At 47.4% G+C, this 26,695-nt stretch overlaps 1 protein-coding gene across 1 annotated transcript in view; it reads left to right on the top strand.

Annotated features, from left to right (window-relative positions):
• The first annotated feature begins 3,896 nt into the window (after nucleotides 1-3,896).
• The window catches only part of PDE4B (phosphodiesterase 4B), a 175,715-nt gene continuing 152,916 nt past the window's right edge, over nucleotides 3,897-26,695 (top strand). The window contains exons 1-3 of the mRNA XM_038143747.1: nucleotides 3,897-4,195; nucleotides 24,176-24,275; nucleotides 25,113-25,369. Of these exons, the coding sequence (XP_037999675.1) occupies nucleotides 24,234-24,275; nucleotides 25,113-25,369 (299 nt within the window). The 5' untranslated portion in view covers nucleotides 3,897-4,195; nucleotides 24,176-24,233. The remainder of the gene's footprint in view (nucleotides 4,196-24,175; nucleotides 24,276-25,112; nucleotides 25,370-26,695) is intronic.

The raw sequence follows: 26,695 nt of genomic DNA, 5'->3' as shown, positions 1-26,695 counted from the left end.
GGTTTGATGAGCTCAGGGCACAGAGGGGAAAAAATCCTGTGGGAGTCCCTGGCTGGCTTTGCTTGGTGTGGGCAGTGCCAAGAATCTCCTGATCCTCCCTGAAAAGAGGGATTTTGGAGGGAGGAGGGCACCAAATCCAGAGTAAACCCAGAAAAATGTGTAAAATACCCCAAAATGGCCTCAGTGGAGGTTCTGAGGCTGCCTTGGGGGTGCTGCAGGGCACAGGAACCAGGACCCCCTTCTGTTTCCCTCAGCCACTCTCATTCCAAACTCATTTCCTGCTGCTCCCTTCCTGTTTTAATGGGACATGTTTCCTTTGACAGGACCTTGCAGAATCCATTTATCCTGCTCTGTTCCAGCTCTCCTGCCACATTTATCACCCAAGGATCTGAGTGCATTCAACACAACCACAGACATCTGCCAGCTTATTTTTTTCCCTCTCAGTCTCCTCAGGAGAAAAAATGAAATGAGTGCAACAGTTTTCCTATTTTAGGAAGTTGGACTTTTCCCCCAGCCTCTCTCCCACAAACATTGCTTTAGTTTTTGTTTTTTCTAGCAGAGAAAACAAATCCCCACAGGATCCACACCCTCAGGTTTGATCCTGAGACAGTTTTAGTTTCCAGAATCAAAGCTGGACCATCCCTCCACTGCCCAGCTCTAGGGAAGGGGTCAGGAATATCAGGAATACTCTGCCTCTCACCAGGCAGCTTTTCGGCTGGAGGGTAGGGCATGTGGGAATCTTGCACCACATTGGGACACAAATGGTCACAAGTCACAGGGAAATGAGGAAAAGCATCACCTGGACTGGTGAGAGCTCTGTGTCAACAATGAATCCCAAAACCCCTCCTGAGCTACTGCCCAAAGTGATCCCTGTGCATCATCTCTATGGTGTTGGCATTTAAAAAAAAACATGGAATGGATTGGGAGAGACCTTAAACCCAATTAAATCCAAACTCTGCCGTGGCAGGGACACCTTCCACTGCCCCAGGCTGCTCCAGCCCCAGTGTCCAGCCTGGCCTTGGGCACTGCCAGGGATCCAGGGACACCCACAGCTGCTCTGGGCACCCTGGGCCAGGGCTGCCCACCCTGCCAGGGAACAATTCCTAATTCCCAATCTCCCATCCATCCCTGCCCTCTGGAAGCCATTCCCTGTGTCCTGCCACTGCAGAACTCTGGAACACGAGAGTTCACCCACAAATGTTCATCCCCTGCCTGGTTTTGGGACCTTGCCAGGGGAGGAACACGGAGAAAGGGATGTTCCCCTCAGGGAGCAGCCTCAGCCTCCTTCTGCACTATCCTGGGAATTGCTGTATGGAAGGCAGCGGGATCCCGGCTAAAATGGGGAAGAGAGGAGGTGCCTCCCGCCCGGCTGCTCCTGCTGAGGGAGCTGTCCAGTTCCTGACTGCCCGAGAATTCCTCCATGCCGTGTGCTGTCACAGAGATGCTCCTGGAGGTGCCTTTGGGCAGCTTCCCTGAGGACTCTGCCAGGAATGGGGAGGTTTGGCCAGGAAGAGAAGCCGGATAACCAAAACCCTCCAGGATTTCACAGAACGACAGAAGGGTTTGGGTTGAAAAGGACCTTTCAGGTGACCTCAAACCTGATCTCAGAGCTGCTGTGTGTGACTGCTGCGTGTCTCAGAGCTCCGGCTGTGGGAAGGACAGAGGCAGTGAGTGCACAGGGCTGGTCACTGGGAAGTGACCTTTTCCCAAGGCTGCCAGGATCTCATTTGGATTTATGGATGTGAATTCCTTTGGGAAGGTCAGAGCTTCTCAGCAGTGAAAAATTGGTGCCTGTGAGTGGCACTTGGTGGCTGCACCAGGGCAGGGAGTGCTGCAGCTCTCAGGACTCACTTTGGCGTGGATCAGGAGTGCTCAGGGCCGCTGGAATATCTCAGGAATGACTTCTTGGAGCTGGCTTGGCAGGCTCGGCAGAGGCAGATGAGAGGAACACGAGCCCACGATGCGATCGCAGCAGGAGCTCTGAGGAGTGCCTTCATTTCATCCTCCTGCTCTCAGCACTCCCTCCCGGCATCCAGGCTGCCAGGAGGATGGCAGGGAAGAGAGGAGCAACCCTGGGAGCTGCTGCTGCCAGCTGCAGACAGGAACAGCCCCGTCCTTCCCAGCAGGGTGAGGCACTGCTGCTGGTCCCAGCCTCTGGAATTGCATCCACGACTCTGATCGCTGCCTGGATCAGGATTGCTGCTCTCTCCTGTTGCCAGGGAGCTGAAAAGCTTGGATGTGCTGCCTGGAGGCTGGGAATGACCAAGAGCAGGATTTGAATTTCCCTGGCCTTGTAGTCTGGAAGAGCAGAGTTTCTTTCAGCCATTTGGGAATTCTGTATCCTGCCCTAATTTGTGTCGTTCAGTGCTTACAGATGAGAGATAACTCCTAAATATTCCGAAGATTTGCCTGAGCCTAAACCACAGGGTTTGCACCTAGAATCCAGGGGAGGATTGCAGAAGTGACTTCTCTGTGGAGTTTCACGGAGTTTAACAAGTTTAACACCTTTGCACACCAAATTCTGGACCAGATTCCTTGATCTGTGTCCAAGGCAGCAGAGAGGGAGAAGAATTCACCTTGGTTCTCCTCACTGCAGCCCAGATTTTGTAAAAGGTATTGGCATGTTGAAATTTGATTGATAATTACTTTTGTATTTTAAAAGAAACTCCTGCATGTTATAGAAGTCTCTCCATTAATTATTAACTCTTAATTTTACTGAGCTGGACAGACAATCTTTTCTCCTCTGTAGGATTACGTGACACAAAACTTTCATTCAATATTGTTCTTTTATTGCATAAAGAGTGGTTTATCAAGATCTGCTGTGGTCTGGCCTGTGGGCCTGTGGGATATTGGGCCATGGGATGGGACTTGAGCAGGATTCCAACACAGCAGCCTTCTGTTCACTTTTCAGAGGCTGCAGTCATGAATCCCTGGAAAATATCAAGGGGCTGTGTGTTATCCACAAATAACCAGTTTAACTCTTCATTTAAAAGGTTTTATAATGAATAGATTTTATTTTTCCCTGCTGGACTCTGAGGTTTTGGGGAATTGGGGTGGGTTCTTTAAGCCTTTCAAATGCTGCTCTGGCCCTGAAGACCAGAAAATTCCTCTTTTACCACGTGAGCCAAGTCTTCTTGTTATTACTCCAGAAACTTGGCCTTTGATGAGGACATCAAACACCCCAAGATCTCATGTTTAGGATGAAGCAGAAGTGAACAACCATATGGAGAGAATTACCCTTTATCTTTTGAGTGTTTGGGGCGGTGTGACCAGGCAGCAGCTCCCACAGGTGTGACATGTGGCATTAAACCTTCGAGGTGAGCAGCTCTTGTTTGCCAGGGCCTCACCTCCCTCGCAGGGAGGAATTCCTCCCCAAAATCCCACCCCAGCCCGGCCCAGCTGTGCCCAGGGCTTGTACCTGCTGCTTCCCCCGGGTGCGGAGCATCCTCTGCTCCAGGCAACATTCCCTGGGGACACTTCTCGAACCACCACCAGCTGCTTCCTCTCTCCTGCTCTGCCCCTACGGATGCAATGATATCGATAAATTTGTGTTCGATTCCCTGGAATCCCAGACCGGTTTGGGTTGGGAGGGAGCTCAGCGCTCCCCTCATCCCACCCCGCCTTGGGCGAGCGATGCCCCGCACTAGCCCAGGTTGCTCCCAGCCCCATCCAGGCTGGAATTTGGCTGGATTTGCTGCAGAGCCGCTCCCGGAGCTCGCCTTGGCCCAAAGCCGGCCGGGGAGGACGCGGGGCCGGGGCTGCGGCGGGGGAGGGACGGACGGAGCGGGGCGGGACGGACGGAACCGGGAGGGGAGAGCGGAGCCGAGCGCTGAGGGAACGGGAAGGAAGGAGCAGAGCGGAGAGGAGCAGGCGGGGAGGGAGAGGGGAAGGAGCAGGCGGAAAGGCGAAGGAAGGGAAGGCAAAGGAAGGGAAGGAGAGGGAAAGGAAGGGAAGGAGAGGAGCGGCGAGCGAAGGGAAGGCAGGCGAGGAGCCGAGCCGAGCCGAGCCGCCGGCGCTCCCCGCGGGGCCGGCCCCGCTCGCTCCGCAGCGCTGGGGAAGCGCGGCCGCCGCTCCGCCGCCAGCGCCGGGGCCATGGAGCGCTGAGGGCGGAAACCTGCGGGGAGCGTGAGGAGAAGCGGAGGAGAAGCGGAGGAGAACCTGCGGGGAGGCCCCGGAGCCGCCGCCGCCGCCCAAGGTAAGCGCTGCCCGGCCGTGGGGCCGCGGCCGCCGCCCGGGGCCGGGGCTGAGGCGGCCGCGGGCTGTGAGGGGACCCTGCCCGGCCCGGCCCGGCCCGGCCCGGCCGCGAGGGGTCCCGCTGGGTCCCGCTCCGTGCCCGATGGAGCCCAAGGACCGAGTCGCTTGTGGGGTGTTTGCGTGGCCCCAGTTAAGTTTTGTCGTGGGGAATCACATGGCCTTAAGAGAAGAAAAACCCCAAACAAACAAGGGTTGCGGTTTGCCGGAGAGCGGATGCACACTTTAATTGGTTTTTTAAATTACTTTATTTCTGCGCCCTCTGCACCTTCTAGGTATTCTGTGTGCATGTTTATTTCCCTTCTATTTCTCCCTGTGTTCTTTCCGCCTCGAATTTCTGTTGGAGTCGCTCATTTGATGCTGGCCATCGTGCTCCCTAGAGCCGCATTCCCGGGATTTGCGCCTTCCCAGCGCCGTGGGATGGGGACTGCCCTGCCGGCTTCCCCTTCCCAGCCAGCCCGGCCCCATCCCAAACCCCGGCAGCGGGCTGCAGCCTGGATCCTCGGCATTCCGAGTGGGATCAGCCCTCCCGATGCTCCTCTGCCGGAGACATTTCCTCTGCATCATTTCCCTGCCATGTGCTTCGAGTCGGTTTGTTTTTCCTGAGCCTCCTTTTCCCAGTTCGGAGCCTGGTGGGAGTTGCGAGTTCAGAGAGGATCTGGGAGTTGTTGCCTTGTTGTGGCTCCACGAAGAGGAGCTTTTTGCCCTCCTCAGGTGGAGGCTGGTGAGTTATGAATCAATTCTGCTGAGGAACGAGGTGTTTGCTGTGATTCTGGGGCCGGGATGGAGCCGTGAGGGCACCGAGTTGTTTTGTGTGATGCTCAGCATCTGTTGCTACAGGAAACATCCCAAGAGATCCTCCACTGAAGAGAGAATTCCCGGTAGGTCTCTCTAGCGTGAGACTCTTTCCAGCAGAATCCATGCAATGCCTTTTGTTTTTTTCCTCTGGGCTCCTGGTGTCCATAAGAAGCAGCAGTGAATAAGCTGAATAATTGCATTTGCAGGTCATAAATCCAGTGGAACAGGGAACTTTTTTAGGCCACTATGAGAGAGATGCTCGTCTGTAGTGTCCCTCATTATCAGCTCCAGAGAGGGAGCTGGTGGTTAAAAAGGTTCTGAACAAATCTGTGATCTATAAATCAACTGGAATAAAAGCTTGTTAGCACAACAAGTGCTTTCCCCGGCAGATTATTCATTGGAATTCTCTGTTTCTCTTGTCATCTCATCTATTTTAATGTTTCCTTGTGCCTGCTCAGGTGCTCCAGGTACAGCTGTATCCTACTTTATTCTCGGTTTTGGACATTTTAGATTCCAGGAGATAATTTTTAGTGCAATGCTTCAATGTGAAGCTGAAGTAAAGGACAATATTGAGCCTTTTTGGCTGTTTTCCCCAAAAACATATTCAGGTTTTTTCTCCACCACTTCTGTGTTTACTTCCCAGCTCTTCCCACGTCACATGGAAACCTCTCCTTATTCAGCATTCAAATCCTGATTTATCCATCAGGAAGCTTAACCCAGATTAGCTGAGTAATCGTCTCTGGGAACACAGGGCTCCTTTAAAGAGTCATTCCAGTCAAATCCTTGGAATTTCCATATTTGAAATGGATAGCCACGGATAGAGCTGGAAAATCCTGCCTAAAATGGCAGCTTTTGACTGGAATGGTTTGTTTTATCCAAGAATCCTTTCCTTGGAATGATCCACGTGGAGCTGTCCTGGAGAAACGGGGGAAGTTTTAAACATTTGGGAACAATAGCGGCAAAGCAGTGCTTGGGAACACCTTTATTCCTTTAAATTAAGTGCCTGTCTTTCCAAGTTTCAGTCTTTATATGGTTCCCTCAGCAAAGAAAATTGGATAATTATGGCAGTGGGATAAATACAGCCTTGGCAGATGGAAAAAAGCAACAACAACAACAACAAAAAAAAAACATTGGGAAAGTGTAGGACAAAGAATGAGGGGAAAAAACTCCCTTAAACTTGATGCCTGTTGCAAACAGGTGAGTGGGCATTTATATGAAATATTGCTGTGAAGGAAAAGGGTTTTAGCCTGATGTTATTACTCACCCTGTGGGGTTTTTTCCCCTTTTCCCTCGGTTTTGAGAATGAAAATAATTTGTCAGTTTCACTTTGGGCTCCTTGCTGCTGCAGTGTTTTGGTTTCAGGCGATGCAGGGGGATGCTTGAGCCGGGGTAGGTGAATTCCAGCTGAATTTCTTTAATTATGAAAACAGCTCTCAGCTTCAAGCTTGTTTTTACAAAAAACCCCAAATTGATACCATCCTGTTGTGCTGAAACATGCAGGGAAAGCCCGGCTGTGCTTCCTGTCACATCTCTGAGTGTTCCATTCATCTGTGAGCCCTTCCTATCCCGAATATGTCAAGGATTTATCCATTATTCAGGTTAAAATCTTAGAAAGAGTTTGATGAATGGTACAGAGAAAGTAAATGAAGAACTTTTCTCTTATTTATGCAGCAAAATTGAAAAATCCAAGCCTTTGAATTTAATTTTTGGCTTAATTTTTCATTGGATGTCTAATTGGACCAAGGGTCCGTTTGCCAGGGTGTTCTTGGAGCACAAAACATGGCAAAATTATTCCTGCCAATCACAGAAGTCTCCAGGAGTCTGAGAAACTTTGCAAATGGAAAAAGACAATTTATGAGAACAATAAAGAAAAGATAAAATGGTTTATCCTTTGTATTTTAAACCAGGCTGAGAGATAGGAGGGAGCTTCCTGGGAGAGCAGATTATTCCCTGTCTGCCTCCAGTGGAATTCCTGCACTTTCTGCTGCAGCATCTGGCACTGCTGGCAGTGATGAGAAAATAGATTAGAGGATGAGGCTGGGTTAAATCCGTGCTTATTCAGGTGCTTAAAAAATGTCATTTTGTGCACCCTGAGCTCGGCTTTTCCTTGTGTTTGGCCACTTAAGGATACACTTTGTTTATAAAGAACTCAGGGGAGGAAAATCCAGAAAATTCCCATTTTTTCTGATCTTTTCCCCCCCTTTTCTGTTTGTCCGTCTGGGCTTTTGTGTGTGGTTTGTGGGATTTTTTTTTCCTTTCCTCTATTCATTTTCTTTCCTGAATTTCTCTCCTCTCTGGAAGCCAAGAGGGTTGTGGATATTTTTACCAGTGGGAATGAAGTGGAATCAAGGCCTGGGAGAAGTTAAGGACAGTCCTGGTGGTGCTGAAAATACAGGCTGGGAATTGGGACAGTGTGGAGCAAAGATGTTGCATGGAGTGAGGTATTTTATAGAGCAGAATCATAAAGCTTCAGGCCTGAACACTGGAAAAATGCTGAATTATGGTCTTTAAACTGTGGGGGCTGGAGCCAAGCGGGCAAAACCCCTTTGGGTTGGAGATGAGCTGGAGTTCACACCCACTTTTCCATGAAAACCTGCTGTGCTTTGGGGATTCCCTGCTGGGATTTTCCCCTCAGCTTTCCCTGTTGGTTTGCCAAGGAATATCACAGCATTCCCGTTGTCCTGTGGGCTCAGGAGAAGTGAGGAAATGCCGGTATTTCGGTGGATAAATGAGGTTAATTTCTGGTGACAGAAAAGCAGCAGAAGCCCCAGGATCCTCCATGTCAGAGCAGTTGAGGGCACCGCTGTTCTCTCATTTTTCAGAGTGTCCTGGAAGGGAATTGATTTGTGGAAAAAAGCCTCTATAACTGGTAGATTTTTCTGACCCCGTGTCTCAGGTGGAAAACCTCCCCAGTGTCCTGTGTTCTGTGGGAGAGCTGGGCTCTGTTCCGGTGGATGCAGACTGGGATGGCGTTTCTGAGGAATAGCTGGAATATTCCTTTGCAGACAGCTGTTGAGGATGTTCCACTGAGCTGTTGAAGAGTTAATTCAGCCTCGCTTGCTCTCTAATTAATTTGCTGGGGGATAATACCCCAGGTCTGACCTGGTTTGGCAGCAGATTTGGTGGGAGCAGCTGCTGATGCTGGCACGGGCTTTGCCTCCCGTGCAGGAGGTGTTGGGGAGCAGCTCAGGACCAGGGCAAACACACAGAACTCTTCTCCAGGTGCTGCTCCCTTCCTCACCAAGCCCTCCCGGCCTGCAGGAAGTAGGACACGGAGTGTTGGCAATAAAAGGATTTATTTTTTCACTGTTCAGGGCAGATCTTGTGGAACAACGGGCAGAGCTCGCCGTGCTGCAAGAGAAGGTGTGGGAAGAGAGAAGAGGGGAAAGGGAGGTCAGCTAAAATAAATCCAAGGAAACAATCCGGCCCTGGAGACTCCAGAGAGCCCGGGAAGCACAGCAGAGAGGGAACAGAGAATAAACTGATGCCGGGGGGGTTTATAAGCCAGAGAATTCCCCTGAGCTCTCCTAAATGCAGAGGGAATCTCTGCCTGCTGTAGGGACAACAATCCCTGGGTGTTTTTGGCACAGGGAAGCTGAGTGGAGCTGCCAGAGGATTTGCTCCTTGGGATTCTTCTGGATGCTGTGCTTTTATGTCGGTGGTTCTGAACCTGGAAACAAGAAGCTGACCCTTTGCTCGGGTAAATAAGCACCAGGTTTTCAGTTTTGTTTCCGCCTGGGCTCCTCTGTGAGCTCAGGTTCCTCTGGCACATCCCAAAAATTGTGTTTCTTCTGGGAGCTAAGGCAAAGAAAGGCACAGCCTGGAGCTTAGAAGGAATCTGAGACTTGGAGTTTTCTCGCTGATGTGCAGGAGTCAGCTTTGGTGTCTGAAATCTGAAATGTAAAGAAAAAAAGGGAGAAATTTCCCCTGATGGAGGAGAACCTTCTCTAACCTTGTTGTTGCTAAACAAAGCTCAGCTTCTGAGTCACTCCCGTGGATCTGGGTTGAATATTTGCTGCCTGCAGGATGGGCACCGAGGGATAAATCTCTCCTGAGCTTTGGGGAAGGATTAGGACTGTGCTCAGATGGAAAAATAAATTCTTGCCATTGATTTTTGTCCCATTCACGCTTTTGTAATTCAGCAATTGCTCGAGGAAGGCACGGGCAGGATCCCACTGGAATGAACAGCACAGAAAATCTGGGATTGCCAGAGCTCCTGGGAAATGTGAGGGATCAATCTGGAGAGGAGCTCCTTGCAGCAGGGACACTTGCAAGGGTGCTTGTAAATAGTGGGAGCAGGAACTTGGGGAAGAGAGGAATCCAAAAGGAGGAATCCTCGGGAGTCTCCGTTTCTGAAAGCAGCAGCTCAAATGAGAAGCACAAAATGATCCAGCAGCACAAGAGCTCTTGAGGAGAAAATCAGTGTGAGACATAGGGAAACCTTCAGGGCCAGGCTGCTCTGTTTGATGGGATTCTGCTCGAGGAGCAGCAGATCCTCGGGATGCCCAGCGTGCTCAGGAATACTGATCAGGAACCTTCCAGGGCCTGTGGTGCTGGGGCTGAACCCACTCCTGCCTGGAAGGAAAAACATGCCATTTAACGTTGGCAGAGTGTCACTGGAACAGCACAGGATTCTCCATGTTCCAGCTGGGAATGGCTCCTGGGGGTTGTGGGGGCTGGAGCCAAGTGGGCAAAACCCCTTTGGGTTGGAGATGAGCTGGAGTTCACACCCACTTTTCCATGAAAACCTGCTGTGCTTCGGGGATTCCCTGTTGGGATTTTCCCCTCAGCTTTCCCTGTTGGTTTGCCAAGGAATATCACAGCATTCCCGTTGTCCTGTGGGCTCAGGAGAAGTGAGCTTGGGCAGGAGCAGAGCAGGATGTGGGATGTTCTTTGGAGAGCTTGGATTCCCAGCGCTGTTCCTCCCAGAGGTGCTCTTCCTGCTGGAGAACTCTGTGTGGATCTTCTGGGATCCCAGGGAGAGCAGAGAGCCTGTCTCAGGTGATCCTTGGAGAGAGGCCTCTCCAGGATCTCAGAGATGAGGGACAGGGCAGGAAGAGCAGAGCAGGATGAGGGATGTTCTTGGGGAGTTTGGATTCCCAGCACTGTTCCTTCCAGAGGTGCTGCTCTTCCCTCTGGGAAAAGCTCTGTGTGCTTCCCTCAGAGGAAAGCAGGGAGCTTGTCCCAGGTTGTCATACCCTTCTCCAGGATCTCAGAGATGAGGGACAGGGCAGGAAGAGCAGGGCAGGGTGTGGGATGTTCTTGGAGAGCTTGGAATGTGCAATGTCACTTGGAGAGCTTGGAATCACAGCCCTGCTCCTTCCAGAGGTGCTGCTCTTCCTGCTGGAGAACTCTGTGTGGAGCTTTTGGGATCCCAGGGAGAGCAGGGAGCCTGTCCCCGGTGATCCTTGGAGAGAGGCCTCTCCAGGAGCAGCAGCTCTGGGGTTCCTGCATCCTGCTGATCCCAAGGATTCCATGGCAGGCTGTGGTCTCAGACAATTCCGAAAGAGGCTCCTCATGGCAAGAGGTGTTCCCCGGTGTTTGTCTGTGACTTGGTGACTAAAGCAGCGTGGGTTTCCACACAAATAGAATCAAATCATCATTTCCATGATTTTTTAAAGTAGAAAATATCTGGAGAGGGCTTCTTTCCCAGTTGGAATTCCATGAAAACTGTCTCCCCTGCCATAACTGTTATTGTTCATCCAGAAGAGTTGTTGGGATGCCCTTTCCCACTGGTTCCTCCCAGGCTGGGACAAGGGAATATTCCTCAGGGAATATTCCTTCTTTCTTTCCTCTGCATTCAGTTCTCAGTCCTGCATTTCCTTTCTAGAATTCATCCCAAAATTCCAATTCCAAGCCCTTTTCCCTGCACTTTCCTGAGGAATCCATGGAATCTCTGCCTGTTCTTCCATCGTTTGAGGCGTTATTTGTGTGTGTCCAGTTCTGTGTTTTTCCCATTTTCCTCATTCCTGCGGGAGCCACAGGAACATTGTGGAGTTTTTCCCAGCTTATGGGTCACTGATGAATCAATTCCATTAAAGATGGAAAGTTTTCCATGCCTTTTTCCCAGAAAAGCAAGAACAAGGCAGTGTTCAAATGAAGTCAGGCAGAAGAACTATAAAAATAAACATTTATTTCACCTCATTCTTCATTTCCTTCTGGAGCTGTATTCCCAGAAATCCAGTTAGTTTTGAAAAAGGCAAAAATAATCCAGTCCCAGGCACTGAAAGGAAATAGAAAACCACGTTTTTGTCATCTTTCCTTGTTTTTTATTCACCCGCTCTCAGCATAAAAATATTTAGTGCGAGACTCCTGTCATGTAAAATAATTGTAATTAATTCCTCGAGTCAAGACTGTGTAGGAAAACTCAGGAAGAATTTCCTGAGCACAGGATAAGGGATTTATTTAGACTCGTGGAAAACCAGAGAAGCTTTATGATTAAAAAATAATGACTTAGCTCTGAGCAGACTCTTGCTGACTTTTAAGAGCTTTGGTGAGTTTTCCTGGATGAAATATTGGATTTTTTCCGTCACCTGAGGTGTTCCTGGTGTGGGTTTTGCTGGAGAAATTGAGGCAGCATTTTTGGGGTTGTTTGTTCATAAAACAGGAGCAAGCAGGAGAAATCCTGTCATGGAATGGCAGCCAATCCCCCGAAATTCCCTTTTCCCTTCCCATAATTCACTGTATGATCAAGTTGGAATATTCCTGGCTATTCCTGGCTATTCCTTTTCCCATTTTACTCACCAGACTTGTTGAATTATTCCTTTTTTTGGTCCATCCTGTGCTGTCTCACAGATCCAACACCCGTTTGGTGCTGGCCATTTGCTTCCCAGTACAGCAATTCCTACATTTTTGGTTGGATAAACCAGATTTTCTTCAACTTTGCAGCAAACCAAAGCTATTTTGGTTTTTATTATTGATATCGTGCCCTTGGGAGCAAGCCTGGATTGATGCTGGGAGCCCTGCAGCTGCTTTGCTTTGGATTTCAGATCCACCCTTCCATTAAATTTTTTAGGAATTGTGGTTGCACGGATGGATTTTAAAGGGTATCTGTAGGTGTGTAACAACTGCCCTTTAATCAGAGGGATGGAATTCATGGAAATTTGTCATTTGAGATGGAAAAAATTGAAGGCAGCACAAAAATGTTCCCCCTGTGTTTATCTGTGACTTGGTGACTAAAGCAGCGCGGGTTTTCACTCTGGAAATAGAACCAAACCATCATTTCCATGAGTTTTTAAAGCAGAAAATATCTGGGGAGGGCTTCTTTCCCAGTTGGAATTCTGTGGGCTCGGATCCTCTTCTCTTCTCCTGCAGAGGAGGGGAAAGGAGTGCTCTCCATCTGGCTGGGGGCTTGAAATGATGCTGTGTTTTGATGGCTCTGCAGAGGAGTTCAGCTCTGCATTCCCCGCCTGAGCCTGGGGAATTCAGTGGGGAAGGAGCAGGGATGCTCCGTTCAGGGATGCTCCGTTCCCGAGCCGCTCCAGCTGCAGCAGGGGCAGGTTCTCCTCTGCAGCCCGTGGTTTCCGTGCTTTTGGGCTGGGATTTGAATTGGGACTTTTTTCTTTCAGCGAGCAGGAGACACATTCCTAAAAATAAACGGATCGAGTGATATCGGAATTTTCATTTATAAATTCTCTGGGGATCTGCCAAAACTTCCATCAGAGACCTGCAGTCATTTGGGAGGAGGCACAGGCTGTTCCCAAGCCGAGGGAATTCAGGTGGGAGGGATGTGGTGAGGGGGGAAAATTCCTTACTGAGGGTGAAGATGAGGTTTTCCAGAGAATCTTTGGCTGCCCCTGGAACCCTGGAAATGTTCAAGGCCGGGTTGGACAGGGCTTGGAGCAGCCTGGGACAGTGGAAGGTGTCTCTGCCATGGCAGGGGTGGGATGGGATTTAAGGTCCTCCCCAAGCCAAACCAGTCTGGAATTCTGTCATTCCGTGGGGTCAGAGCTGTTGGATCCCTGTGGGAATGGAGCAGGAAACACCCTCTTTCCATGCTCCCCTTCCTGCTCCCCTTCCCTGCTCTCCAGGCTGAGGAAAGGTTTCTATTTTCCCCATCCCATCCCATGAGGGAGGGAAGGGAAAGGGAAAGGGAAAGGGAAAGGGAAAGGGAAAGGGAAAGGGAAAGGGAAAGGGAAAGGGAAAGGGAAAGTTCTGGGAAGGAAAGGAAAGGAAAGGAAAGGAAAGGAGAGGAAAGGAGAGGAAAGGAAAAAGGAAAAAGGAAAAAGGAAAAAGGAAAAAGGAAAAAGGAAAAGGGAAATCTCTGTTCTCTTGGGTAGAGATGCCCCTTGAGCTCTCCAGCTCCAAAGCTGATCCAGAGGAAAATGAAAGCGGCTCATTGTGCTCACTGCAACACCTCGGGACCTTGGGATTGGCCTGGAGTTTGTTGCCTTCTCCTGCCTTTTCCAGCAGGAGAGGTTTCCCGTTCAGCCCCCGAGGATGTGAATTCAGCCCCAGTAAATCAGATTGCAGCTGCTCCTCTGCTCTGGCTCCCAGCTTTGCTTCCAGAGGGCTCATTCCCTCTGTGCTGGGGTGGATTTTATTCCAAGCTGTTCCCTGCTCCACATTTGCTGCAGGAAAACAGCTGAGAGCCCAGATTTTGCAGTTTTATTTTGGGCATCTTGTTTGTTTTGAGGAAAAAAACCATTTCCTTCTATTCTGAGTTTTCAAAGGGAGGAGTATCAGCATTTCCTTATCTCAGTGGAAGCAGATTCATGAGGGGAGCACCTGAGAGGGGGAGCGAGCTGGGAATGAAAAACCCTTGGAAGGGAGAAGGGAGAGGGGAGAGGGGGAGCTCTCCTGGAGTGCCTGATCCTGGAGCAGCAGATTAGGGCTGGGTGTAATTAATAACGAGAAGAAATCCATGAAGTTGTTATAGTAACTGGGAAGTGAGGTTGGAATTTATGATCCGAGTGACTCAGCTCTGGGGGAAGGGATCTGGGAGCCCACAGAGGGAGAGCTGGAGCTTCCCTTTCCCTGCTCACCCTTCCCAGGAAACTCTGGAATGGCCATGGACAAGGATCTTCCAAACCCTGAGCAGGAAAACCAGCTCAGCCCATCCCTCTTGTCTCTCTGCATGTCTTGTGATCCTGGAAAAGTTGGGAAAACTCTCCCCAAATAATCCATGTAGCAATTAAATCCCAATGGTTTTTTTCCCAGGAATACAAGAATGCCCTTTAGCTTTCCAGCAATCCCAAAAAATGAGAGCTGTGAAACTCCTCTCCTTTGGGAATTCAGGGAGCTGGGTGGGGATTTCAGGATCTGGGAGTTGTGCATCCTCTTAATCTGCATTTTTTTGTCCAAGGGAAACACATCCTAAGAATAAAATGGGAGAACCCGTGGAGAAGTTGGGTTGTTCCTGTGACTTGGAGAATTTTTGTGTTGCATTTTTATATTTGCGGCACTGCTTGCCCAAAGGGATAATATTTGGGTGTTGTTGGGATATTGTTCTTTCCAGGCAGCCTCAAGTTTGGCTGGAAAAATCTGCTGGATTAATTTGAAATGGTTCTTTTATGCCTCAAGGCCTCAGCCTCCAAAATCCCAGAATTCAGGACTGGAAGGGAAATTTTAAATCCTGAAATCCCCACTATCCCACACTGCTCCAAGCTGGCCTTGGACTCTTCCAGGGATCCAGGGGCAGCCACAGCTGCTCTGGGAATCCCATCCCAGCCCCTCCCCACCCTCCCAGCCAGGAATTCCTTCCCAATATCCCAGGGAATTCCGTCCTCTGGCAGCTTTTTCCATTTTCAGTCCCAGTCATTCCCCAGAATTGGGATTTTCCTGGTGAGGCTGGATGGATCCAGGTTGAGATTCCTCTTGGAACACCCTGGCACCCTCCTACATCCCGATACTTCAGAATTTCCTCTTTTTCAATTCCCTCTGCAGCCTCAGCATGGAATAGCTTGACCAGGAGAGGCAGATTTTTTCATGGTGTCACACAAGGACCCTGACACGGAGCTGATCCCTGGGAAATGAGAATTTCCTGGGGGGAGCGCTGGGATTTTGGGAGCAGGGGTGACTGAACAGGGTTAATTGCAGCCTTTGAAGTGATGGAATTGGATAAAAACTTCCCAAAATGTTCAGCAAGAGGCAGTGCAAGGATCACTCCTCGTAATTACAGGAGTTTTTGATAACTGGGAAAGAAATTACCGGGAGAAGTTGGGAGAAAATGCTGGAATTGCCACTTTCACCTCACTTCAGAGCTCTTCATTTGGGAGAAAACTGCAGAATGAGCTCAATCACTTTTTCATTAAAAAAAAAAAATGCTGATCATTCTGCCTGGCATCGAAAATAATGCAAATATTTGCCCAAGAAGCAAAATATCAGATCCAGAAGGAAAGAAAACAACCACAGTCTAAGGAAACAGGAACATCTGCTTTGGCTCCGAGGAAAAATCCTGGAGTAAGAAAGCTGAAATGTCCCTCTAAATCAGGTTTTTTCCCCTTTCATCTCCTGTTATAAATTAGTGCTGTCCAAGATGCCACTTCAAATATCTGAAATAAAATATGGAAGTGGCTGGTGGAAAGCACGGGAGCAGTTCCAGAATGCCAAATGCTTTTTCTTTAACCTTAATTTCCTTTTTTTTATTGGATGGCCAGACAGAAATTTCAGTCTGGAAATCGCTAACATGGAAAAAAACCTGGGATAAATCAGATTTGGAGTTGACCACGGTGCTGTCATGTCCTGTTTAAAATTCCCAGTGCCAGGCTTTGCAGTTTTGGATGAATGCTGAGGACAATGCAATTTCCCTGCTCCAGAATCCTTTTCCTGGGAAGGAGAGGACACAGAGTACAGCAGCAGGGATTTCTCGCGGCACAAATCCTCATTTCCCCTTTTTGTTTGGGTCTCGCATGTGCCTGTGGTCAGAACAGCTGGCCAGTTGATTGGAAGTGTTTGTTCTGACTGGCCACGGAAGGTGTTTTTCCTCAGGCCCTGGGATTGCTTTTAGCTGCTCTTCCATGGCTGTGTTTGGGAATCTGGCATGTGAGAAAAGCAGGATTATTTTGGACAGAAAACCAGGATGCTCCACCCTGCAGAGTCCAGATCCTCACCTCCCATGTTCTGGGATGATTTGGGTTGGAAGAGACCTGAAAGCTCATTTTTCCAACTTACTCCAAGCTCCTTCCTTACAGGTCTCAGCTTTCCTTTGCTCCTCCAGGGTTCTCCTTTAAAAAGTGGATTTAAAAGCCTAAAAAAGTGGGGGTTTGGGGCAATTTTTGGCTCTGCAAAGATGGAATTTTGGGTTGAAGGACTTCGAGGTTTCAGCCTGGAACTCCACGATGAAATTGTGATGTTCTTGTGGTGTTCCCTCAGGGAGCTGATCTTGGAAAGCTCATATAAAGGGGGTTTAAAAGCATAAAAAAGTGAATTTTAAGGCAATTTTTGGCTCTATAGATGTGGAATTTTGGGGTTGCGGTGTTTGGAGATTCAGTCAAGAATTCCTTCATGGAATTCTGGTGTTCTTGTGCGAGTTCCCAAGGGGCTTCGAGCTTGGAAAACCCTGAAAAAGTGGATTTAAAGGCCTAAAAATGAAGTTGCTGCTCTAATTTTGGATTTAATCTTTCCCCACAATTCTTAGTGGTTTTTCCAACAGGAAAAAGGGGCAAGGTTTGGAATATTCTCTATTTTCCAAGACTTCTGGAGGATGAGGTGCTCCGTTTGTAGGCTCGGTTCTGGTTTGGTGTTCTTGGGGTCATTGCTTGGCTTTGCTGCTTGGCTCTGAAATAAAATTCAAAAGAGAAAAGGCAAAAATTCCCTCTTTTCAGGCAATTTGGCTTTTCCCAGAAAAACTCCCGGGGAAGGAGATTAAGATTTTAAAACCTTTTCTTTTGGAGAAAAGATTCTAAAACTCAACCTGTGGGAGAGTTTAGGAGGGGAGGGAGTAAATGAGGCACAGGAGCCAAGGGCTGCTTTATTTCTGCAGAGTTTATCCCATAATAATCCCCATGGATCCACAGCATTCCCGTTTTCTGGGAGGCCCAGCAAAGCTTAGGGATGACCATAAAAACATGGGGAGCATCAAGTGTAATTTGAAAAAAATCAGCCTAAAAATCTACAGGGGGGGAAATCTGCCTGGCTGAACTTTCTGGGGTTTGCTGTATTTTAAAATTGACATCATAACAATAACAATAGTGTTAAATAATAATAAATATATGAATAAAGAGCGATAGTGATCAAAATTATAATAGTGATAATGATAAAATAAAAAAGATAAAATAATCATAAAATAAAATAAATCATGATAATGATAAAAATTATAATAATGGTGATAATGATAATGGTAGTAATAATAATAATAATAATAATAGTTCTGGTCTCTGAGAGCTGCTCAACTGCCCTGAGGAGTGGGAGGCTCTGCAAATAATTTGCTCAAGGAACAAGAAGGAGAGAAATTGCATCTTTTAATAGTCTGCCTCATTTTTCCCTTAATTCCCTTGGAAGTCCTGATGTGAGGAGCACTTGAGCTGAATCTTTGGAGCTGTCAGAGCTGATTGTTAATTTCGCTTCATTTTTGCACAATAGGAGATGAGCCTTTTAGAGACAAGATTAAAAATCCCTGACATAATCAGGAAAATAGAAATTTTTTTTTCTGCTCAAGCTGTGAATATTTGTCTGGAAGTTTCCTTTAAAAAATGGGCTAGAGAAAATTCAAGAAAAATAAATCCACGAAAATTTGGGAAAATGACACCAAAAAAACCCGTGAAAATTTGAAAATTGTGTTTCATGGGAATTCCACAGAGCACGTCAGGCCTGAGGACAGCAAAATATGGATTTATTTTTTATTGGAACTGAAAGAAATGAAGAGAAATGACAACCTGGTTGTCCCCTCTGCTGGAAATCCAGGAATTCCTGGAATTCCTGGGACAGGCTGACTGGGGCGTTCCCAGCTTTAATGCTTGGGCTGACTCCAGAGAAAGAGGAGTCCTTGCAATCTTGCTGCTGTCCTGGGAAGGAACCTCCTAATTAGAGCTGAGGCACAATTTTAATAATAATTAATTATTTCAAGATAATTTTTTGGCCATGCCCAACTTGGTTGGAATTTTCTCAAGCCTCTGGAAAGATCATCCTGCCATTTACATTTTTTATAGTAAGGAAATTGGTTGGATTTATTCTTGGAGATAAATTTGTGACTTTATCCCGGTGCCTGATGGCTTAAACCAACAAATTCAGGTTTTAAACTCGGCCTGGGATTAGGACAAAGCTCAGGGCAGCCCTGGGAGAGGCCAGAGAGGGAAAATCCTTTCTCCAGAAGCTTGGGAGAAGCCAAACCAGAGGAATTCCTTCTCCAGAGCCTTGGGAGAGGCCAAAGAGGGAAAATCCTTTCTCCAGAAGCTTGGAAGAAGCCAAAGTGGAGGAATTCCTTCTCCAGAGCCTTGAGAGAGGCCAAAGTGGAGGAATTCCTTCTCCAGAGCCTTGGGAGAGGCCAAAGTGGAGGAATTCCTTCTCCAGAGCCTTGGGAGAGGCCAAAGTGGAGGAATTCCTTCTCCAGCTGGATGGTGCTGGTGGTCTCAGGTGGCAAAGCTGTTGAAGATGAGAAGGGCAGTGACAGGAGATGAGGGCTGTGGCAGCTCTAAGGGCAAATCCAGCTCATGGAGTCCAGCAGAGGAGGTTGTGGAGCTGTTGGAAGGAATCCAGAGGCTGGGGATCCCAAACCTGCAGGTGAAGATGTGTTCTAGGGATTTCTGTAAATACTGGATTTCACACTGGATGAGCTGGCAGCTGTTCTTTAACCCCTGGGTAGGAAAATCAGGCTTCACCCCATGCATCCATGGGATTTTATCCTCCATCTCCAGGAGGGTCCCAGGGATGGAGCAGCTCTGCTGGGAGGAAAGGCTGGGAGAGCTGGGAATGTTCACCTGGAGAGGAGAGGCTTTGGGGTGACCTCAGTGAGCCCTTGCAGGGCCTGAAGGAGCTGCAGATGGAGAGGGACTTTGGACACGGATGGAGGGACAGGAAAGGGAGAATGGCTGCCTGAGGGTAGGGGCAGGTGGGTTGGTGGGAAGGAATTCCTCCCTGGGAGGGTGGGGAGGGGCTGGGCTGGAATTCCCAGAGCAGCTGGGGCTGCCCCTGGATCCCTGGCAGTGCCCAGGGCTGGACACTTGGAGCCACCTGAGAGAGAGGAAGGTGTCCCACGGCAGCAGTTAGAACTGGATGAGCTTTAAGGTTCCTCCCAGCCCAAACCATTCCATGATTCCATGAAATCCCTCTTTCCTGCATCACTTTTCTCAAGTTCCAGCCATTAGTGCTAATAGATGCCCTTGCTTATGTTTTGCGGAGCTCTGTGAAATCTTCCCAGTGTTTGCTGGAGATGAGAACAGCTTGGGTTGTCTGAGGAGGAGGGAATTTCTCGGAGCTGCCAGAAGCTCCGCAGAGCACTTGAGCTGCTCACAAGAAATGGGAAAAGGTCACAGAAAAGAACAACATTTTCCTCAGCAAATAAGTAATAAAACAGGGAAATTCTTAGGGATGTGTCCAAGGAGGGCTGGAGCAGCTGAGGGAGCTGGGAAGGGGCTCAGCCTGGAGCAAAGGAGGCTCAGGGGGGCCCTGGTGGCTCTGCACAGCTCCTGCCAGGAGGGGTTTGGGGTCTGCTCCCAGGGAACAGGGACAGGAGGAGAGGGAATGGCCCCTCAGGAGGTTCAGGTTGGATATCGGAGAACAAATTTTGCCTGGAAGGGTGGAGAGGCATTGGAATAAGTTGCCCAGGGAGGTGTTGGAGTGACTCCATCTGGAAGTGTTCCAGCCTTTCCCTCCTTTCTCATTGCCCAGAGAAGCTGGGGCTGCCCCTGGATCCCTGGAAGTGTCCCAGGCCAGGCTGGAGCACCTTGGGACAGTGGGAGGTGCCCCTCCCCATGGCAGGGGGGGAATGGGATGAGTTTAAAGAATTTAAATTTTAATTTCCAAAGCATTTTCCGTGGTTTTATGTGGAGCAGGAGCCCATCTGTTCCTCATGGGAGAGCCAGACCTGAGATTGTCACTTTTTTTTGGTGGCTGTCACCCTGTCTGAGTCGGTGCCTCTCCCTGTGAAGTGCTGATGGATTTTAAGGAGAATCCAGTTTGAATCCCAGCTCACAAATGATGTCATTCCCCGTGGGATCAGATGATCTCCTCCATCCCTGTCCTTAGAAAAGCTCCTGCAGTGGTTCACAATTCGGGAGCCTGGGGTTTATCTCTGAGCATTTTCAGGATCAGCATTTTGTTGGGAGGAAAAGTCCTGCTCTGGTGCTGTGGTGGAAGTGAGGAAGAAGCAGGTGTGGGACTGTGGGATGTGCCGTTACCGGGATTTCACTGGGATTTGGTTTGGGTTTCCCTCTGTGTTTGTGTCCTGCCTCCATGAAGAGTGGGAGCAACTGGATTTGGAGGCTGAGAGGAGCTGGATTAACGGCTCTGCTTCCCAAACCCACTGTTCATCCAGGGAGTGGGAAAATGGGATGGGGAGCCAGCCTCGGCTGCGTTTGTGGGATCCTTTAGGGCTGAGGGGATCCATCTGCTCCTCACACCCCCCTGGAGCTCTAACCCTGCCCATGGAGAAGCCCAAATGTGTGGGAAAGCACAGGATGGAATGTGGGTCTCGTGTTCCAAACCCTCCCAAAGCTGCACGCGAGGATGTGTTTTAGGAGCTGCTGTAAGTTGTGGATTTCACACTGGGTGAGCTGGGCAGCTCTTTTGTAACCAGTGTGTAGGAAAAGCAGTGCATCCATGGGATTTTATCCTCCCTTCAGCTGCTTCTTGGGAACCCTTTAATTCATACCCTGGCTGGATCCCTCTGGAATTGCTGGAGTGTTTTCCCACCAGTTTTGAAACAAGTGGTCATGGAACACAAAAATCTTCAGGCAGAAACTTGGCGTAAAAAGAAAATTCATATTCCACGTGGGATATATTCCAGGAAAATGGATCAGACCCAACTGCAGCACTGATTATTCTTCACAATTTATTAACAAATGCAAAGCTTTGCTGCTGTTCAGCATTCCCCGATCCCAGACCCAACCAATCCTCTGGGATACAGGGGGTTTTTGGAGGATTTGGGTACTGGAACTGTAATAAAAGTCTGCATCAATGAGAAAATGTTCATGAGGAAAGAATTCCCAGGAAGCCTCTTTGGAGTGTTTTCCTCTGGTTTATTCTCCCCTTAAATGTTCATCCCAGGTGTCAGATTTTTCTGGGAAGGCACAGGAAAGAATGAGTCAGATTTTAATGGGAATTTAGTCATAACTAAAGGAAGTGTTGGGTTTTCTTCAGGCCTCAGAACTGCAATTCCCACGGAGCAAAAGCGGGATTTTATCATTATCCATATTCTGCTCAAATTAACTTTGACAAATCAGTAAATATTTATAAAGTTGTGGTGTGAGAGGGGTCAGGTTTTCACTGAAGTGATCTTCCAGTCAGCCTGATCCATCCCTCCACATCCCACTTCCTGCTGTCCAGCCTGGTCCTGGCGTTCAGCAGAATTTGAGAAATAATCTTAAACTCTCACTGCTGTGGATTTTTTCCCCAAAGAATGTGTGGATTGAGGTTTAGTGGAGAATATGGAGGTGCTGCTGGTTGGAATTGATGATCCTAAAGGTCTTTTCCTGACCTTGATGGTTCCATGATTCTCAGAGGTTGCTCTGGATATTTATCTGTGTGGGTCTTTCTTTATTTTGTCTTTCCTTGTGAAATTCCACCTTTTCAGGAAGCAGCTCCAGTTTGTGCTGGGATCCCCGTCCCTGCAGATCAGGGCAGTGACAAACACCCCAAACTGGGTTTTATTAAGCCCAAACTGGAGTTTATGAAACACAAATCTGCTTAATCCTGCTGCTCCCTTTTGGTTTTTCCATGAATTTTGTCTACATATAAAGGGAATTTGTATTTTTTCTGGCGGTGAGCAGTCATTCCATGTTATCCCTCTCTGTGCATGTTGTGGCCATATTTAACATGGATATCTGGGGATTTATCATTTAATCCTTTTAATAACAGGGCTTTTAAACTCTGTTCATTGTTGAAGATTGATAAAATCGTTCCACTTAATCTGGAATTGGGTTCTGCTGCTCGAGCACAACTTTTGTGCTGCTCAAAGGGCAAAGGCTCTTGGAGGGGACTTTTTAAATGGATAAAAGGGACATTTGGAATAATTTCCCCCGGGAAGCAGAGGGTTCCCAGCATGGAGAGGGAGCTGCAGAGGGAGCTGGATCTCCTGTCCAGCCAGGGCTGCAGCCAGGGAGGGCTGGAGCAGGAGATCCTGGGGGCCCCTTCCAAGCTGGCATTCCATAATTCCTGGAGTTTCCTCACTCCTGGATGTGCTGTGGATGAGGAGCCAGCTGAGGTTTGTGGAGATGGGATTTTTGCACATTTTGGGTTTTTAACAATCCTTCCAGTTCTCTGGGGTGTAACCCCAACCTGGGTGCTGTACAGGCCATGCCCTAACCTCAGTCTTTACCCTAACCCCAGTCCTAACCCTAAACCCACCATGAGGGTTCTGCACGTCCTGCCCTTAAACCTAACCCTAATCCTAACCTTAAACCCACTCTGGGGCGGTGCAGGTCCTGCCTCAACCCTAACCCCAAACCTAACCCTAATCCTAACCCTAAACCTGCCCTGGGGGCTGTGCAGGTCCTGCCTTAACCCTAACCCCAAACCTAACCCTAATCCTGACCCTAAACCTGCCCTGAGGGCGGTGCAGGTCCTGCCTCAACCCTAACCCCAAACCTAACCCTAATCCTAACCTTAAACCCACTCTGGGGCTGTGCAGGTCCTGCCTTAACCCTAACCCCAAACCTAACCCTAATCCTGACCCTAAACCTGCCCTGGGGGCTGTGCAGGTCCTGCCTTAATCCCAATCCTAACCTTAATCTTAACCCTAACCCTAATTGTAAACTCTTCCTGAGGCTCTGCAGATCCTGTCCTAACTGTAACCCTAAATGCACCCTGGGGACTGTGCAGGTCCTGCCTTAATCCCAATCCTAACCTTAATTGTAACCCTAACCCCACCAGAGAATGGGAACTGCAGTTGAATTCTTAGGGAATGATGATGATGATTGGGGCAATAACGAAATAAAAAATGCACCACCGCAGCAGGTGCTGAGCTGCTGAAACACCGAGACATTAAAAAGGTTGGATGCAGAGCAAACATTCCATAAATCCCAGCAGCATTCCCTGCTCCCTGCCCAAAGTCCACCAGAGCAAATAAACCTGGATAAAACAACTCCAAACGCTTCCAGGCTTGAGTTGCTCAGTTGTTGGTGTGCCCAGCAGGGCTTTGTGCCTTCCAGCAGGTGGGAGATGGTTTTCCATGAAAATCAGCAGGATGGAGGAGATGCCTCGTGCTCGGGAAAATGTCCCTGGAGCCGTGCAGAATTTGGGATTAGAGTGGGAAACAGCTGCAGGAGGGCGGTGCTGATGTGGGGGTGGCACTTGGGGACACAATGGGACTGTTTCAGGGATGCACTTGGTGAGCTTAAAAATCTTCTCCAACCTTAAAAATTCCAGAATTTTATCCGAATGGGCAGTGAGGAATAAACCAGCTGGGAATTTAGTAACTTATTTGTTATCGAACCCAATTTAGCATTCAAAAATATGTAAACATTTACAGACCAAAATTACAAATATATTTCTATAATAATACTAATTAGCATATAGTTAATTAATATAATTAATTGAGAATATAAAATATCTAATTAATATATAATTTGTAAAATATATAATTCACATATAATTTGTATAGAATTTATTTTATATTTATATATATTATTATATATTATATAATATATAATATATAATTATATCTAAATAAATTAATATATAACTTGTATAGAATTTATTATATTTTATATATATTATTATATAATATATAATATATAATATATAATATATAATATATAATATATAATTATATATAAATAACTCATTCATCTATATATGAATTTTAAAATAGATAAGAAATATATAATAATTAATTTATATATTTATGTCCATAATTATATTATATATAATTATATCTAAATAACTCATACATATTCATAGATGTTAATTTTAAAATATGTAAGCAATATATGATTACTATATGTATATAATTTTTTTAAAATTTAATTATATAAATATCTAATTTCCATGTGTTTATAAATAAAAATATATAACAACTTTTTTTTTTCAGGTTGCACCTCTGTTTACCTGAAGTTTTTTTATCCTGGGCTGCACTTGAAACTTGGATAATGAAGAAAAGCAGAAGTGTCATGACAGTGACTTCAGATGAGGTGAGCTCCTGCTGAAAATTTATTTTTCCTTATTTTTATTTCCTTTTCCTTTTTCTACATTGTGAAAATGAGCTAAAAGGTTGATTTTGTCTTCTTTGGTAAATATAAACTGGTTTGGCTGTAATTGCTGATGGATAATCTCGGAGGATTTTTAGATAGGAAGCAGAAAATAAGAGCAGCACACTAAAAATGAACAACTCAAGCCCTGGAAAGGTTTGGAGTTGTTTTATCCAGGTTTATTTGCTCTGGTGGTCTTTGGGCAGGGTGGTGTGGGCAGCGAGCAGGGAATGCTGCTGGGATTTATGGAATGTTTGCTCTGGATCCAACCTTTTTTATGCATAAATATCTTGTGGAAGAAATTCTTTGTTTGTAGAATTCAGTTCTGGAGTTGTGGGATAGTTCTGGCTGGAGAACTGAGTGTGGTTTACCCTCATGGAGGAAATCATTTGCAGAATTTCGTTCTGGACCTGTGGAGTTCTCATCTCCTGGGATAGTTCTGGCTGAAGAATTGAGTTTTATCGTTGAGGAGGAAATAATTTGTTTGTAGAATTCAGTTCTGGAGTTGTGGAGTTCTCATCTCCTGGGATAGCTCTGGCTGGAGAATTGTGTTTTGTCCCTGTGGAGGAAATCCTTTGTAGAATTCAGCTCTGGAATTGTGGGACAGTTCTGGTTGGAGAATTGAGTGTGGTTCATCCTCGTGGAGGAAATAATTTGTTTGCAGAATTCAGTTCTGGAGTTGTGGGACAGTTCTGGCTGGAGAATCGAATGTGTTTTACCCTGGTGGAGGAAATCCTTTGTTTCCAGAATTCGGGGATTTCAGAGGCCTCTCTGTTGCAGAACTCCCTGGATTACCTGGAATGTGGGCTCAGCAAATCCTACAGCACTTCCAGCCACGCCCTGGGCATTGACCTGTGGAGGGGCCGCCGGTGCTGCTCGGGCAACCTGCAGCTGCCCCCGCTGGCCCAGCGGCAGACGGAGCGGGCCAGGACACCCGACAGGGACATCAGGACACCCGACAGGGACATCGTGTGCAGACCCACCACCCTGCCCCTGCTGCCACCTCCCAGCATCGCCATCACCACCTACCACGACTGGTGAGTCCCGTTTCATTCTGCTTTTAGTAATTAATTGATCCGTTTGTTGGTTTTCTGGTCCTAAATTGGCTTTTCCCCGTCTTTTTTATTACGAGCACACATCTTATTATCTTATGTATATTAATCTGATTAACCAGTCTCTATGAGTTGTTGTATCACAGATATAAGTTTATAAAACAAATTGTTTTTATATTTTTTCGAAAATCTGCTTGGTTAAAAACCTCTCTCGAAACTTCTGGTTCTGGTCTCAGCCAGAGGATTTGTGTTCCTAACTCTGCACCCACACGAGTTCAGAATGGTGCTAAACTCTCCCACAAGAGGTTGAGGAAAAGGCTCTGACTCTCTGGATGTTTCCCATCCCTGTGTGAGGAAAAAGGCTTGGCAAAACCCCACTGGGATCTAAAGTTAAGCTGGAGATAAACCCCCAAGGAAACATCAGAGAGCTGATCACGAGGGGTGATCTAAAATTGGAACCGGGGTGAAGTGCCAAAACATGGGAATCAATCCAGAGAGAGAGGAGAATTCTCCTGAGCTGGAATTGGATTTTATGGCAAAATAAGGGTGTGTGTCCTGCTTGTCATAGGAATATTGAGGTGACATCAGTGAGACCTTAAATTCTGTGCTCTCAGCTTTGGGTTTAGAGTCAGTTTTAGGTTCTGGTTTATAAATGCTCCACTCTCAGCTCCGTTTGCTGGTTCATGTTCCTAAGCTGGAATCTGGGTTTCTGTTAAGCTCAGTGCTCTGTGTTTGTTCTGGAGAGGATCCCATAAGCTCGAGGTAAGTCCCAAGAAACCATCAGAGAGCTGATTACAAGGGGGCTGCTGCGAGGTCAGATCCACAACTGGAACTGCGGTGAAGTGCCAAAACATGGGAATTAATCCAGAGGGAGAGGAGGAAGGCAAAGCCTTGGGTGTTCTGTGCTGGAACTGGATTTTATGGCAAAGTAAGGATGTGTGTTGTGATTTCATGGAATATTGAGGTTATGTTAACTGCACCTTAAATTCTGTGCTCGCACTTGGTTTAGGATTGGTTTTAGATTCTAAACTTTCCTCTCTTGGCTCCATTTGCTGGTTCATGTTCCCATCATTATTCCAAGTTGGAATCTGGGTTTCTGTCAAGCTCAGCACTTTCCATTTGGACGGCTCTAGAGGACATCCCAAATCCATTTGTTAAAGTCCTTTGGAAAGCGTTTTCCTGCTGAAAATAGGATTTCTAAACTGCCCTGGAATAGCTGAGATAGAGGAATTGCAGGAACTTTTGTCCAGGTTTTGTGATTAATTGCTGGGATAAATGCAACCAGATGAGTTCCATAATTTCAGATGGATT

Source organism: Motacilla alba, chromosome 8 (assembly GCF_015832195.1).
Source record: "Motacilla alba alba isolate MOTALB_02 chromosome 8, Motacilla_alba_V1.0_pri, whole genome shotgun sequence".
In the NCBI taxonomy this organism is placed as follows: domain Eukaryota; kingdom Metazoa; phylum Chordata; class Aves; order Passeriformes; family Motacillidae; genus Motacilla; species Motacilla alba.
This window is presented reverse-complemented; position numbering and strand designations above follow the sequence as displayed.